The following is a 16,607-nucleotide window of genomic DNA, read 5'->3' as shown; positions in this document are numbered from 1 at the left end:
GTCGAAATGCATAAATATAAAAGTATATTAGTATACTATAAAAATATATATTATCTTAAATAAATTATTATTATACGTGTCCTAACCAATTTAAAAAGTTACAATTATGATTATAAACTCATTCCTCTAATTTAATATTATGTGATTTTACATGCAAAATTGAAACAAACCGAATTATAATTAGATCATTTGTTTTAATTTGGTGTTTTATGAATTGATTATATACCTTTTTTTATCTAAAAATTGCAACGTGTGACTAGATACATAATTTAATGAGAAAATCTTAAAATATCTTTTATTATCCATTTTTTTTTAAAATTCATCTTAAATAAACCCTAATCTTAAGTACAAATCTTTAATGCAAAAATAAAGTGAAAACTGAATAAAGCCTACAATTTGATGGTAATCAGTCCAACATTTTAAATATTATGTTGAGCAAGCAATCAGAAAAAAAAAAATAATAAAAAAAAAACAAAAAACAAAAACATCATAGAGAATTAACATAGGAACCAAATATTTCTTTTATTACTCAACTATGTGAGTTGTTTGCTATTATGTTACATATGACCTAAATCATTAGAATAATATAGTTAGCGGGTGTTTGAGGGTGTTTTTGGAACTCTAAAAGTGTTTTTAGATAGAAGTGTTTATTTGTTTATAGTGATGGTAAAAATAGTTTTTTAAAAAGTGTTTGGATAAACTTTTATAATGAAAAAACCAATAAGTTAAAAAATATTTGGTTTAAAAAATGCTTTTTGAAGTTATTTTGGTTGAAAAGCCATAAACAGTTTCAAAAAGTCACGTTTTACATGCTTATTAAAAAGTGTTTTTTTGAAGCTTATGGAAAAGCTATTCTGAAAAGTGCTTTTGAGTTTGCCAAACACTTTTTTTTGACTTATTAACTTTTCCAAAAGCCAATAAGCACTTTTCAAACTCAATCCCAAACACCCCCTTAGGTTGCTATCGTGGATAGAAATAAAAAACCATGTCTATTTTTGTAAAGTTCATTGCTATATGGTATTAGTTTACTATGTAAAACTGTAAATTGGTTGCAATTATGATACATGTGACCTAAATCATTAGATTAACATAATTTTGCAATGGTTTTTTGTTCTATACAATAGACAACAAGTACAGTATTTTACACAATCAAGTTACAATATCATTACACAACTCATTGTTAATGTACATTATTTCATCAGAATGACTAAATTAACCTTGCACTATCCGTGTTGCACCTCTGCTTGAAATGCGCGATTCAATCTCAATATCTTCTTTGCCAAGCTACGAATATCATCTCTACTCGATTCCACCGAAATTCTGGCAAGTTGTTTAACTCCTCCACTTGTCACAAAATCCCTAGTATTATCCTCTGAAAATAAATACCAAATTAAAACACACATATACCAATGTTTTTATTTTTTGTGGGTCCATTCATAAAAAAATAAGAAGAAGAAGAAAAAAAAAGTGTGTTACCATTTTGTGCTAAATGACAAAGAGCAAGTTCAATGTGACGGCGGGTTGATATTGAGGAAGTATTTGAGTTTGCAAGCAACCATGAAAGGACACCATCATCCATTAAAAGAGAACGACCTTCCTTGTGTCCTTTTGATTTAAAAAGTAACCAAAGTTAAGTTTAAACTGAACAGAAAAATTACATTTTTGGTCCCTGAGTATAGCTGAGTTTTTCATTTTTGGTCCCAAAAAGTTTTCTCTTCCTATTTTGGCCCTTATTTGCAAACTTGGTAGCAAAATTTAGTCATTTTACTTGGAATAGCAACCAAAAACGTTGCAAAAACCCCACATAAGGACCAAAACTGAAAAAATCAGGTATACTCAGGGACCAAAAATGTAAGAAATTTAAAACGAAAATTATGTAATATTGTTGACCTTGAGTTATTGCTCGAGTTTCACATTTAGCAAAATTTGCTAATCCCCGAGCCACCTGAGCGATGACATCATTATTTCCAGATCTAACCATCCCCAAAAGTGCTCTAACACCTCCTTGTTCAATCAGCAGTAAATGTAACTTTTCTGTTATGGTAAAAAAAAACATGTCACTTATGAGAATAAAATGAGGCAATAATTTATATTCTCTGAAATTTGGAGATTACTTAATTACCATTTCCACATAAATTTGCAATTGCTCCAGCTACCATTCTGAGAGTTTGAGGATCATCTGTTTTTGATGATGTATGTGCTAGTAAAGCAGCACCTCCTTTACCCATAATTAATCCTTGATTCAGTTCTACCAAAAACAAAAGATGATCTTCTCATTCAGAAAATGGTCAAAAATATATATATAAAAAGAGGTTTAAGGGAATACCATTCATTGCAAGATTTGCAATGGCTCCAGAAGCAACCCTAAGTAGCGTTGTATTCTGGGAGGTTCTTAATAGAATCAGCAGTGCATCTAGACCACCTTCTTGTACAATTTTTTCCTGATTTATATCTGTAAGAATAATATTTTATATTTTAAGAGGATTAGATTACATAATACACAGATAAAGATCATTCAACAAAACCTACCTTCAGCAGCAAGATTTGCCACCACTTTCACTGCGTGTGTTTGGACATCTAAATCAGCAGATTGCAATAGTGCCAATATCTTTTGAAGCCCAACTATAATATACAAAGAAAAAAGTAGTTAATTTTCCGTAATAATTTAGAAAAAAAAAGGCTTTCAAGATTTAATCTTGAAAAGTATATGCAAAAACTTGCCTTCTTCACATATCTTAGCTATAGTGGTACGCTGAAAAGAATTTGATTCTCTTGATTTGTTTGAATTGTGTAGACCCAAGGGGGCCCCATTTGTTGATCCTTGTGCAATATTTTCTTTCATGGAAGGTCTCTTGTCCTATTAAAAATTTAAATATAATCCCCAATATATCCAACATGGAAAATATATATATTTTTTTTAAAAAAAAAATACCTCAAAGTCATCCTCGCTTTCGGGTACTGCATTTTTTATACTACTTAGCTCTTTTTCAACTGCCTTCCTTCGTTTCTCCTCAAGTGAAAGGGCTTCTCTTACAGTGAAAAGTTCATTGCTTAATTTATCCTACAATAAAAATAAAAAAGGTGTCATGAATCATGAGTAATTTATCATTTTTTTTTCCTTCACATTTTTGTTACCTTCTCTGATGATAAACTTTTATATTCTGTTTTCACTAACTCAAGTTCATCAAGAGCTGCTTCATGAAGCTGAGACATTTCTTGTAGTTCCTTTCTGAGAGTGTCAATCTCCTGCAACCAAAGAATAAATAAATACAACTTAGAACCCTAGTTAAAATTGGAAATGTTGATTTAATTTGAAAACTTACTTGTAGTGAACTATGATGATCACTTGAAGCTTTCTTTAATGAAATCATGTCATCTTCCAAACCAACATATCTTTCATGTTCATCCTCCACTTGTATAACCAGCTCCATAATTCTTTTCTCATACATCTGAGTGGTTTCTGCAAGTGCCTTTTGGTATGTAGAACATTCAATCTCATATTGCTATTAGAAAAACAAAAACAAATAGTTATAATAAGCTTTGCATCTTTAAAAATATAGGTAATAATACCAACATTATTTACACTTTTAAAAATGTAACACAAACCTCCATTGACTTTTCATGACCACTTAGTAGATTTTTCATTGAATTTAACTGTTGGTCAATGTTGTTTGACCTTTCTCGTTCATCATCTAACTGTGACATTAATTCGGATATTTTCTTCTCATACATTTGTGTTGTGTCTGCAAGTACTTTCTGGTATGTTGATGTTTCAACCTCGTATTTCTACTAGCATTCAAGAAATAATTTTAAATATTTGTGGCAAAAACTCAAAAATAAATAAAATTATAGCTACTTTTTATTACCTCGCAATGCTTCAAGCTTCTTTCTAGACGCTCAACTTCTTTACAAACTATCTCATTCTGATCTTTTTGAAAATTCAATTCCTTTAAAACATCTTTCATTTCTAATTCCAGTTGAGATTTATCCTTCTCTAACACCTGAATCCAAATGTAAAAAAATTCAGAAAGGTCAAAGGTTTTAGAAATAGTGAGTCAACTTCTGGAAATATGCCAGAAAGAGAGAAATGTACCTCACACCTTGCAATTAATGACTTTTGAGCTTCCTCAAAGCTATTTTGGCACTCTTTAAGATTATTCTCCAATCTTAATGTGTTGTCTGCTTTGGATTTTTGTTGTCTGTCCACCTCCTTTGTGAGTATATCAATTTGATTCTCAAGTTTATGACACAAACTTTCATAATCAAACTCTTCTTTTAACTTTACATAGTTTACTACTTTCATGGCCTGATAAACCATATAAGTGTCACAAATTAACAATCATCACAATGCAATTTTATAATCATAAAAATGTAATAGTAAATTAGTAATAATAGCATTTGGAACGCCAACTTACCCTTTGCCCAAACATTATGGTGCTTGCAGTTTCTGTATGGTATCTAGAAGATGGCCCAATTGTTACTATTAGAGATGTTCTTGCAGAGCCTGTTTGGTTTCATAATTTCATTAGCAAGAAGTAGGTAGATACAAAAGAACAGAAAAGCACTCATAATTTGATATAAGGGTTTGTTTTTTTACTTAATGAGCTTAATGGGTTAAGCACTTAATCTGGAAAGCTACATATGGTTGTTTCTTTTTTACTTAATCTGTACAAACAGCTTAATGAGTTAATAAAGAAAAGCAGAATTACCTCCAAAAGAGTCACGAAGCAATCTTGTTAGCTTAGAATCTCTTGTTGGTATATGAGGGCTATTTTCAGCCAATGCATTTATACATTTTCCAAGGGAACTAAGAGAAAGATTTATAAATTTTGTCTCTTCAACCAAGTGACCTTCACTCCCTGAAACATATAATTTTCAGAAAGTGGTTAATATTTATACACCAGATTTAATAAAAGTCGAGTATTTGAGGTCATATGCAACATACCAGATTTGTCCAGGCGTTCAGAACCTGCAAGATCAACTATAAGCAGCTTGCTTTTTCGAACAGTTGGTATCACATGGCCACCAACTAACACACTTGTATCATCTTTCCCTTGAAAAGATGTGTTGTTTTCTTCTTTATCAATAACAGATCTTCTAACAGATACCATAAGAATTGCATGGCTACGAGAAGATTCAGTGTTCATTCTTGTGTTTGCTGCATGCCGATTTGCTTCTCCAATTTGTAGTAAATGCAAAAAATGGTCAAGATTTTGAATCTTGACAACTGCTGCACCAGGCACTGAGACTTCCCCGTTTTTTGGATCATCAACAATTGGAATGTTGACTTTTTCTGGAGCAAGTAAATCTTGAACACTTTCCATATAGATCTGTTACAAATTATGTGTCAATTCTTTGAAGCTGATCTAACAGATAAACAATGTGTAGATAAGTAACAGGTAACAGAAGAAGTATAAATCACCTCTTGATAGAATATCTTTCTATGAAGTTACTACTTATGGTATGTATGTTCATAATAAAAGTTAAAGCAATAACTAGATCTTAGTAATACCTGTAGATAGGACATTTCCACACTATCAGATGCTGGAGATGCACTAGCAATGATGTCCTCCAAAGCCCTAACCATAATTCCTCTCTCAGATGCATCATCCTTTCCCAATTTGCCAAGTGTATAAGTTTTGCCAGTTCCTGTTTGACCATACGCCATAATTGTTCCATTATACCCATTCAACACACCCTGCACAAGTAAATACAAGAGCTTTGATGATGACATATAAATATGTGAATACAGTGTTCAAAATATTGGCATCTGTCAAACAAACATGATTAAGTTTTCAAAAATCAAGCAATGTTCACTTACCTCAACTACAGGTTTTGCTACTGCCTCATAGACACGCTTTTGAGAAGCAGATTCTGTAAATACTTCATCGAATCTGTAAGAGTCGGAACTCCAATTGTTTTTCTTCAACTTCAGTTTCATAAGCTGCTTGAAAGAAAGCAATCATTATTCATTCATAGTTCAAGAAATTCAGAGGACACTGTTGTTTATAATGAAAATTGGGGAAAATAATATTCTGGTCACCTCAGGTTGAAGTTCTACACAGTCGAAAAAATCAGCATCTGAAAGATCCTCTGTGTTTTTTGGTCGTAGTCTAATAGCAACTCTCACTCTTCCAGGTTCTGCGTATTATATACAAGCAACACTCATAATTCGTTCATTGAAACAAATGGAGTACATGTCAGACGAAATAGAAACCCTTATATGCAAAACTCAGCAGCAACTGATACATTTCTAAACACAAATCATCACGCATTTTCCATTTCCATTATCATCCCCAAAAGTACACGAATGGAAGTATAACTAAGTGCGAATGCGCATGAGGATAGATAAATAGGAAGTACCTGCGTCGTCGTCGCTCTGCCGAGTGTGAGAACGAGAATTGGGGGTAACAGAACGTCTGGAAGCGGAAGAAGACGGTGTTTTAGAGCGAACGGAGGGAGCACCTCCGCTGCCAACAGTTCTAGCAGAAGGCGGTGGCGTAACATGCTGTTTCTCATGCTTACTACTACCATTGTTCAGCATTCTGACACCGGAAGCCATTAATTCTTCAGTCCTCGATTCTGAATTTTAGAGAGAGAAATCATATATATACATGCATACCTGGCAGAAGGAGTGAGGCCGGCACGATTGTAACAGTGTGCCAAGCATAAACAATTACTCGTGATTGTGACAGGGAGAGAGAGAATATTTGCCCGTTGAAACTCCGGCCGGCCGGCTGGACGGCGGTCGTGCGTGTGTGGTGTGTGGTGTGTACGTTCCCGCCTTCCATTTCTATGGGGGGCCTTTGTCGTTTGTATTATTGTTGTGTCGCTTTCCCCCCTTTCCCCTTTACCAAATTTAGCATCACATTAAAAGCTATGTTTATCCAAAATCAGCTAACCAAGGCCATTAAATGGTAACTAAGAATTTGGTAATTGGTAACTAGTAATTATAACTTGTATGGATACTTGTATCACATATTTGTAATTGTAACTTTTATATGCATATAAATTATAACATATGAGTTTTTATTTAAAATAGAAGCTGAAACTCATAATTACGAATGAAATTTTGTATTTAATTTGAGTATTTTTTGATTTTTTCTTCAAAAGTTAAAAGTTTCTAAAAACTCTAATAAAACTAGTTGTCAAACGTATCCGCATTCAAAACCTTTTAATAATTTGCAACAAATATAAATTATAATTATTTATGGAGTATTTATTACATCGAATGTATAAATTTTGATAAGAAAAAGTTTCTCATATCATCAAAACCAATTAGTGGAATGTATTTACTTGAAGGTAAAGTGATCACTTGTAACAAAAATATATTATGTATGTTAAAAAAAAACTTTTATTACAGCATTATATTTGAAAAACTAAACCGTTGTCCTTGCTTTTGATCTTTAAAAGCTCATAATAAATTCAATTTACAAAAACCAAATCAAAATATTTAAGTTTCTCAAATAGAATAACTTATCCAATGCTTCTATGACTATGATATTTTAAAAATATAAAATAAAATGAGATATAATATTACAAATGCTAATGTAGTAATAGATGACATGTATGTATGTAGAATTATTCATGGCAATAATGGAGGGCATGTGATGGTGAGTATCAACCTCCCCACCCACATGCTTAGACTGTGTTGCCACCTTGGCTTTCATTACCTTTTTACAGGTAAACAAGATGACTATTGACTATTGAGACCAAGTACCATAGATATTTTTATTATTAAACAAAAAGTTTTAAGTTCTATTTTTTTTTGGAATTATTGTCCTTTTGATTATGTTGAAATTTTGTTTGATTTAATAATAGACGACAGTAACCTTAAAATCTACACGTTATTCGGTGAACAGACTCTACAACTCATTGTTTCATAGAACATTGAATAATATATAGTTTAAAACATTCTTAAATTATTGGAAACAGTTTAAAATAATACATATTACAAGATCCATTTTTTTGTGTTTGATATTGTTGAATAAATAATGAAAGTTTAATATACGGAAGAAGGTTAGAACTTTGATTTATTCTGGCATTAAACATTTTGATAGGTGAATACATGTATATTTCTAAATTAATGTGAATGCATGTATATAAAAGACCTGACCTATCTTCTTAATCTTCATCTGAATGATTAATGTATAATATAATACTACAATCAATCAGATAAAATCATTGTGTAAACTTTTAAAGGTTTGAAATCAAACTGAGTGATGAAAGACATATGATTATATATGTTTCCCATCATAAAACTGAGCATTCTTTGACGACTTAAAAGATTGAAGAAAACGCGTTGCAGTCTGAAACTCTTCCTTCTGCCTCTTTTTATCCCAACGATGTTCATCCGCCAATATCTTAATGACACGTGGCAGTGCTCTTCCTGCTGCATCAGTATCCAAAAAAGCAAGCCGTGATCTCCTTGCGATAAAATCAACCGCAGATTCACAGTATTCATTTCGTGCACAATACGCCACCTCAGCTTCAAGATACGGGTACCCGTGGGCCAACCGTTTCCCCAAATTCTCTTTCTATTAAAAAAATAATATAATATTTCCAAATAAATTTTGAGTAATAAATCAGCAATAATGTAGTGGTTAACTAGTTATAGTCTTATGGATGATAAGTATGAAAATTTTCAAAACCTGAGCTATGGAAGCTACTTTTTCAGCCATGGTGCCATAGGAATGGGACAAATGTTTAGCAGCTGCAGTGTCCATAACTCCAGGAACAATTTTCCCATTATGTGCAACTTTCATCCGTACGTATTCTTGAGCTAGAACTGTGAAAAACGCAGGATCCCACCCCTCTCCTCCCACAAGTCGTATATTTGATGTCAAACTCGTGTTTTTCGGGTTTAGATTCCCTGACTTTATAGCTGCATCAACTGCATCTTCAGCCATGCTGAATTTATGTTAAATTAGCACCATTTTCACACAACACAACCTTATCTTAAAAGGGTTGTTTCGTCTTTTTACTAAATGACCATTTTACCCTTACTAACCTTCGATATGTAGTCCACTTTCCACCAGTAATGGTGACCAAACCAGGAAAATCTTCACACACAACATGATCCCTTGAAATGCTCTCAGTGTTCTTTGCATTTGGATCGGTTGCCAAAGGCCGGATGCCACTCCAAGCAGACAAAACATCCGCGCGCCTTACCTATATAAACCAATAAATAAATCAATATCAGAAGAAAAAAATATATATGAAAAGAAAAAAAAACGAACCTTAACGTTGAGATAATCACAAATGGCATCGAGTATGAATTCAATTTCGTCTTCATGAGGTTCCGGAAGCATGGTGATGGAGGTGTTGGAATCGGTGGTCCCCGCGACTGTTCTTCCGAGCCATGGAAGCATGAACACAACACGGCCATCTTTTGTTTTTGGGACAATCAAACCCATTCCTTCCGGAGAATAGTAGTCGGGGAGAACTATGTGGACCCCACTGCTAGGACAGATCATCGGTTTCGCATCTTTATCAGCTAGCTTACGAACAGAGTCGCAAAAAGGTCCACCCGCGTTCACTATCACTTTCGCATATGTCTCAAACTCCGTGCCTGTAAGTGTTCAGTCAGAATTTACTATTTTTTAAAATTAAAATAAGAAAAAAAATATATATATGTTTCACCAGATAAGTTATCGCGTATCCTTGCTCCTATAATCCGGTCCCCACCATCTTCTTTAATCAAATTTACAACTTCAGCATGATTAAGAACAGAAGCACCAGCTAAAGCAGCAGTGCATGCTAATCCAACATTGACACGTGAATCATTCATTTGTCCATCATAATAGACAACTGTGCCTTTCAAGCTTCTGTCTTTACCCTTTCTTGCAAGTGTAGGGAAAAGTTCAGCGGACTCCTGTGCAGAGTAATATCTAGAAAGATGAAGGAGGCGTCTTCCTGCTACCAGATCATACATTTTCAACCCCACCCAGTAGTATAACGCCTCAAACCAGCTGAAACATGGTGTCATGCAGGGTAATGCATGGCATAGGTGTGGGGCGTTATCTATAACCTGTTTTCGTTCCTCTAATGCGTGAAATACCAGCTTTAGTTGCCCATAATCTAAATTGAATACTGCTTTTTCCAAGTAGCGAACACCTAAAAGATATATATACAAATGAAAATTATTTATAACAGCAATATGAAGAAAACCTAAAGCCACATGTTAACTGAAATTCTTCTTAAAACCTACAAACCAATTTAATTTGCCTTCAGATTGGGAAAAGTACAAACAACCCTGATCTTGCAGCTTTCAAATAATTATGTTCAACACCAAATCCCCAATTTCGCAGCCATTAAATGGCTATACAGTCCCCATATATGCTTGTATGTAAACAGAAAATCAGAAATATGATTCATCATATTCCAGATCAAGTAACGTCATAAACCCCCATACTCAACCGTCTTCATCAAGGTCATTATTGCCCAACAGATGTATGCATTAACGCATTACAACTTGTGGATAACATTAATAGCATCCAAACCCTAAATAGGGGACTGCCTTGATAGCTTTTAAATCAACTACAATAATTTTGGGAACTTATTGGAAATTCATGATCACATAATCGATTCATACTCACAAGTCACAACCCAGTGGATACCAAAGCAAACATAGATGATCATAACTATAAAAAAATTCAAAAACCACAATACGTACCTCCGTGAATTAACTTGGTGGAGCGGGACGACGTTCCAGAAGAGAAGTCATCTCGTTCCACAAGGCCAACGCGTAGTCCTCTGGTGACCGCATCAAGAGCGACGCCGCATCCTGTAGCGCCTCCGCCGACAACAAGAATGTCGAGCGGGTTAGAAGAATTAGCAGCGATCAGAGATGACTCCTGTAAGGTACGAGAAGGTATAACCGCAACAGGGTCTGTGATCTTCCTCCGAACTGCCTCTAGCGCTGTACCACTGCCATTCCGATCATTAGAGGATACGTAAGGATCACGTAGTGCTACATAGGAGCCGCCTACAGCGACGGCGAGCGAGGCAGCCGTGACCCCTACGCGCCGAGCGCGAAAAAAACTGGCCATGTCCTCTCTCAGAGAGCGTGATGAGAAGGAATGGAGGATGTTTTTGACTTTTTGGTGTGGCTCTTACCTTGTGATTTGTACTTTTTGGTGTGGCTCTTGCCTTGTGATTTGTATAAACGCAAAAAATGGGTGTATGTGCCTCTTAAATTATCTTGGATAATGTTACTTTTTGCCCAAGATCTTGTCCAATAAATTATAGGTTTATTTTCGTTTGGTCGTTTTTTTAAGTTCGCATTCTACACCCGCAAACATTGAAATTTTATATCACTAAAGCCATTTTGTGAGTCAGTCGGTAAAAAGTTTATTATGTTGACCACGTGTGTAAACATGTGCTTTTTGTAAATAATAAAATAAGGCCAAAATTGATTTCCCCAATAGTTTACAATATTAACATCTTACAAATACTATAAAAATCACAATATAATCGATTCCTGCATTTGTTTTATTCGATTCGGGGGCTACCCGATCTTTTGTATCTCTTGCGCTTAGCAAGAGGTTTAACGATGTTTCGGGAGAATTGGATTATCCACTAGAGTTTGAGATTGTTGATCACCGTCCGGTGCGAGTGTCAAGGGTTCACTTGGTATGCACTTTGGAGTTATCAGTGAGCAGTATCCGATTGATTTGGTTCTTATTGCACTGCAGGAAAGCAATGTCATTATGAGGATGGATTGGTTGAGCTCCAACGGGGCAATGGTTGATTGTGGGCTTCAGTTGGTACGTGTCCGAGCCCCAAGTGGGGAAGAGTTGGCGATCCACGATGAGGGTGCTCAACGTGGACCAACTCTATGTTCGACAGCAAGTGTCAAGCGTTATCTTCAGCAGGGTTGTTCCAGGTTTGTGGCATACATGATGGATACTCAGGGGAAGGGTGAAGTGACCGTGGATGATGTACCAATTGTTCAAGGATACCCGAATGTGTTCCTGGAGGATTTTCCGGGAGTGCCTCCAGAGAGGTAGGTGGAATTTCGGATTAACTTGGTTCCAGGTGCGGCTCCGATACCCAAAACACCTTATCGGTTAGCACCTCCAGATATGCAGGAGTTGTCTACATAGCCAAATGAGCTATTAGACAAGGGATTTATTCAGGAAAGTAGTTCACCTTGGGGAGCGTAGATCCTATTTGTGAAGAATGATAGGTCGCATCGGATGTGTATCGACTACTGAGAGTTGAATAAGCTAATGGTGAAAGAACATTTACCCGCTCCTGAGGATTGACGACCTTTTTGATCAGCTCCAAAGTGCATCTTGGTTTTCCAAGATTGCTCTACGCTCGGGTTATCACCATATGAGGCTCAGAGAGGAGGATATGCAGAAAACAACCTTTAGCACTCGTTATGGTCATTACGAGTTCGTGGTGATGCCCTTCGGGCTCACCAATGCTCCATTCGTGTTCATGGACCTCATGAATTGCGTATCCAGGCCTATGCTGGACCGGTCAGTGATTGTGTAACATCCATAAAATTCGAGCCAATTTTAAACTTTTTAAATCATTTAAAAAGCATTCAATTAGTACAATTATTTTTCAAAATATTTTAAACATCAGAGTTTCCGAAAATCATAATCTTCAATCGAGGAAGTGTACGGTCACGTCTTCGCCTTCCCACGACCATCCGCTGAAATTGAAACAACAAACTGAAACTGTAAGCCCGAAAGCTTAGTGACTAACCCTCAAAATACCAACGCCATACCGATAATCATATCATATAAACATATAAGCAACAGAACAGCCATGCATCTCGAGTCTACAGTGTGACTGGTCCGCCCGTATCGGGCCTTCAGTCCACCTGGTCCACTCTCTGAGTCTACAGTATGACTGGACCGCCCGCACCGGGCATTCAGTCTGTCTGGCCCACTCTTTGAGCCTCGACACGTTTGGACTGCCATCTCGGGGCCTTCAGTCTATCTGGACCGCTCGCCGGGCCTTCGGCCTGACTAGGTGCCCTTCTGGGCCTGCAGTCTATCCGGTTCGCCCTGGGTATGTTGGCCTACAACACGAAGTAGGACTCGCCTCAACCCAACCCCCATACCAATCAAACAATCATGTGCACATAAATATCATATGCTAGCATGTATATAACAAATACTCATACTGATCTAACAGATCACTAAAACAGCAGTCATCCTATAACCAGGATTCTGACCTAACCAATCACTAACATAACATCATCCTATATACCAGGATACCGACCTAAACCAAGTCACTAACATAATACCATCCTAACTACCAGGATGAAGATCTAGCAGATCAATAAACATATCAAGCAAATACCTGGATACAAATCCGATAAAGGGTCGCCCTTGGTGCCTTAGACCCTGTGGATATAATGAAGATAAATCACCTCGCAATGTCGGTCTGAACTGAAGTACCCACTCCCGAAGTGTTGTCACGCCAAAAATCCCAAACTATCCAAAATAACAAATGTTGAGTCAACATATGGGTTATTAATCCTGACTAAGGGTCCATATAGTCCATTTTGTCTTTTCTCTAACTTGGGTCAAGGCCCAAAACCAAATCCACGATCCAAAAGTCCACATATACAAAACCTATTATTGGCCCAAATTACCAAATTGGGCCCGACTACCTAATTGGGCATAAATCCAAGATCCATTATCAAAACTTGGTCCAAAACCAATTATTCAGAGAGTCTAGCAAAGCCCAAGCCCAGCTACTCCAAACACAGCCCATAAACCGAAGCCCAAAAGACAAAAGCCCAATAGAGGAATTACTCGGGGCGTACTCTCCTGATGTTGACCACCTTGGGGTGGTTGACCCAGTACGATGGATGTACTGGATTTACGCGGGGCGTACACGCGACTGAACCAAAACTCTCCTAAGTGCTTAATGGCTTAAGCACTTAAGCCCATATTTCAGATCCATCGACCAAAAGAGTCTGGGAACCATAAAGTCTCAAACTTTATCAATTGGGACGTCCAAAAAGCTCTTAATTCAAGGTCTTAATCCATTAAGACCTTTCTACTACATGCATGGGACATCTAAAGCCATTAGGACCTCATTTTTACTACTTAAGACCTCTACAAGAGTCTGAAAGGACAACTTATCTTGCCCAAAATGCAACATACACCAAAATGTGGTTTTGGGACAAGAAATGGTTCCATGAAGCTATAATAGCTAGATCTAGAAGAAATAGGCACAAAGGTAACAACTTTATACCTTCTGTAGCTCCCAAAGCAGATGATGAACCAAGATCTACAAGCCAATCTTCCTTCCTTGACTCCTTGATGCACAAGCTTCTTCTTAAAGGCACAAGAACACACTTATAAGCTCAAGAATGGTCACTAGGAAGCTAGGGTTTTCTCAAGACGGCTAAGGGAGGTGTGGAGGCTGAAAGAGATGAGAGGGAAGGGTCCATAAGGTGCTTAAATACTCCACAAACCCTAAAAGTTAAGGTTTCATCCTGGCATACGTACGCCCAACGTACATATGCATACGCCCAGCATACTAGGGCGCGCCCTAGTACACTTAGCGTATCACATGTACGCCCAACATACTACTTAAACTCCCAAACTTACCATTTTGCCACTACGGCCTCCTTTTGCCACTCCCTTCTAAACCAAGGGCCAAAATGCCCTAATTAAAACCTGAGGGATGAATTTGAAGTTACTGGAAAAATAGGATGTTACATATTGTATTTATTGTCTTATTGATGATATCATGGTCTATTCCAAGACCCAAGATCAGCATGATGAGCACCTGAGGGATGTATTGGAGACTTTGAGGAGGGGGAAGTTGTTCGTGAAGTTCTACAAATATAAGTTTTGGTTATGTGAGATTTAATTTATGGTACACCTTGTCAACCAGAATGGTATTTTGGTCGATCCGGCCAAGGTTGAGGCGGTGATAAGATGGAAGGTTTCGAGGTCTCTGTCCAAAATTTAGAGTTTCCTTGGATTGACGGGTTACTATCAGAGATTCATTCATGATTTCTCCTGATGCGACCTTGCTCTGGTTTTCTCCATGAACTTCTCTCGATCGTCTAGCTATCACTGCAAGATCACAAAAACAGAGGTCGTCAGCCGCTTTCCGGGAGGGGATCCCGGAAGAACGCTCCGACGGTCAAGTTAGAGGGTATTTTAAGGTTTGTGCGTATTCTCTCTATAAAGCTTGGAGAACTTACCTCGTAGGTCTGGGAGCACATCCTTTTATACCTAGTGCTCCTGCCTGAGCCATACCAGACAGAAATCGCTTTTGGGGAGACAGGATCAGAGGCGCTGACTGGAGGGTCGTGCGCCTTCAACCGCTAGAGCGCTCTCATTGGCTCAGACGATAATGCTCTGATCCTCCTGCTTGTTTCCTGACCGTATCTTTTGTCTTGGAGCCAGGAGCGCCTCTTGGCGGGCGCGAGCCTTCCGCCTGTGCGCTTCGCTCCCGGGGACGCCAGCGGGAGCTAAGCCTGTTGGGCTGAGCTTAGTTGGCGTGCCCGGCTCTTGGGCTAGACACGGTTCTGTTATGCTGCCCTAGGCACGCCATCAAGTCCCCCAGTCCAGTAGCCGTAGCGTTGCAGCGCTAGTTACGGCGTTCTGGGCTTAACTAACTGATGCGTGTCGTTTTTCTTTATCCGCCACTCCGTCTTTAATGGCGACATGACTGCGCGATATGACTGGCAGTTACATCACTGTGCCAGACATTTAAATGTCTCGCCTCTTCCACTTCCTTATTAAGGGCATTTGCACGGTTTCTCTTGCCTCATCTGTTCCTACTTTTCCTCTTTGTGTTCATCTTCCATTTTTCATTCATGGCAAACCTTCCCGGAATCATTTCATCCGCCGCCGAGTATCGCCAGTTGGATATCACTTATGGTTTGTCTTCCTTGGAGGGTGTGGAGTTTCCCTCTCCTGGTTCCAGCATCTCTTCCCCTCCCCTTGGTAAGATTGGGGTTTATCTGAAAACCCTAGACGCTAGTATACGCTTTCCGCTAACGGATTTTCAGGAGGAGGTCCTCCAGAAAGATGGTTGCAGCCTTCATATGTTGACTCCCAACGCAATTAACAAAGTGGTTGCGTTTGAAATGATCTGCAAGGCCAACGGGTACCTTCTGGATTACTTTGTCTTCAAGTTTTTCTTCCGGTTCTGTGTTACCGGAGATAAATGCACCTTCTCAGTCCGGTGAGGGGACACGTTTTAGTCCTCGACGGGCGCACCCCCAAAAACTGGCAGGATAAATGGTTGTGGGTGAATCAGGAGCTGGTTGGGAGTGGCCGCTATCGTGCCAATGTTTTCGCCAATACTGTCCCTAAACTCTTCCCCCACAACCAAGGTGTCGCTGACTACTTGAAGAGTGTGCAGGTATCCGCTGAAGATTACTCCGAGGCGCTTCTTTATGGGTTAGGGATGAGTCCCTCTTGGAGGCGATGTGGCAAAATGGTGGTGTTCTTCTCCGTCATTGATGGTGAGTGTTGTATCCCTTTGTTCCTTTTTGTCTCCTTATTGCTCTTGTGTTATTTATTTTCGTTCTGCTTTCCCTAGGTGTTGAGTCTATGGATGAGGTACTGTGAAAATGTTATCGAGGCAATTTGGAGTTTCGCGAGGTGGAT

General features: G+C 37.8%; 2 protein-coding genes across 3 annotated transcripts; both read right to left on the bottom strand.

The window, feature by feature from the left end:
* Positions 1 to 1,065: 1,065 nt before the first annotated feature.
* MRH2 (Armadillo/beta-catenin repeat family protein / kinesin motor family protein) lies at positions 1,066 to 6,805 on the bottom strand. 2 transcript variants are annotated; one of them, XM_079013597.1, is made up of 21 exons: positions 6,623 to 6,805; positions 6,364 to 6,545; positions 6,044 to 6,141; positions 5,822 to 5,944; positions 5,513 to 5,698; positions 4,946 to 5,330; positions 4,710 to 4,859; positions 4,416 to 4,504; positions 4,094 to 4,306; positions 3,867 to 4,001; positions 3,607 to 3,786; positions 3,324 to 3,503; positions 3,136 to 3,246; positions 2,933 to 3,061; positions 2,722 to 2,857; positions 2,530 to 2,622; positions 2,327 to 2,452; positions 2,123 to 2,248; positions 1,891 to 2,034; positions 1,477 to 1,605; positions 1,066 to 1,372 (listed from the first exon to the last, which is right to left on the bottom strand). In XM_079013597.1, the coding sequence occupies exons 2-21, from the start codon at positions 6,542 to 6,544 to the stop codon at positions 1,224 to 1,226; spliced, it is 3,063 nt and encodes a 1,020-aa protein (XP_078869723.1). In that variant the 5' UTR covers position 6,545; positions 6,623 to 6,805; the 3' UTR covers positions 1,066 to 1,223. The 2 variants fall into 2 exon arrangements, with proteins under 2 accessions (XP_078869723.1, XP_078869722.1); XM_079013596.1 differs by lacking the exon at positions 6,623 to 6,805 and having other exon boundaries at positions 6,364 to 6,605.
* A 1,294-nt stretch (positions 6,806 to 8,099) lies between these two features.
* On the bottom strand, positions 8,100 to 11,167 carry LOC145067294 (glycerol-3-phosphate dehydrogenase SDP6, mitochondrial-like). The gene is made up of 6 exons (XM_079014467.1): positions 10,676 to 11,167; positions 9,643 to 10,116; positions 9,240 to 9,571; positions 9,011 to 9,171; positions 8,652 to 8,910; positions 8,100 to 8,537 (listed from the first exon to the last, which is right to left on the bottom strand). Exons 1-6 carry the CDS (start codon positions 11,049 to 11,051, stop codon positions 8,238 to 8,240), a joined length of 1,902 nt encoding a protein of 633 aa, XP_078870593.1. The 5' UTR covers positions 11,052 to 11,167; the 3' UTR covers positions 8,100 to 8,237.
* Positions 11,168 to 16,607: the final 5,440 nt, after the last annotated feature.

Source organism: Lactuca serriola, chromosome 8 (genome assembly GCF_051521515.1).
Source record: "Lactuca serriola cultivar US96UC23 chromosome 8, Lser_US96UC23_V15, whole genome shotgun sequence".
Taxonomy (NCBI): Eukaryota; Viridiplantae; Streptophyta; class Magnoliopsida; order Asterales; family Asteraceae; genus Lactuca; species Lactuca serriola.
This window is presented reverse-complemented; position numbering and strand designations above follow the sequence as displayed.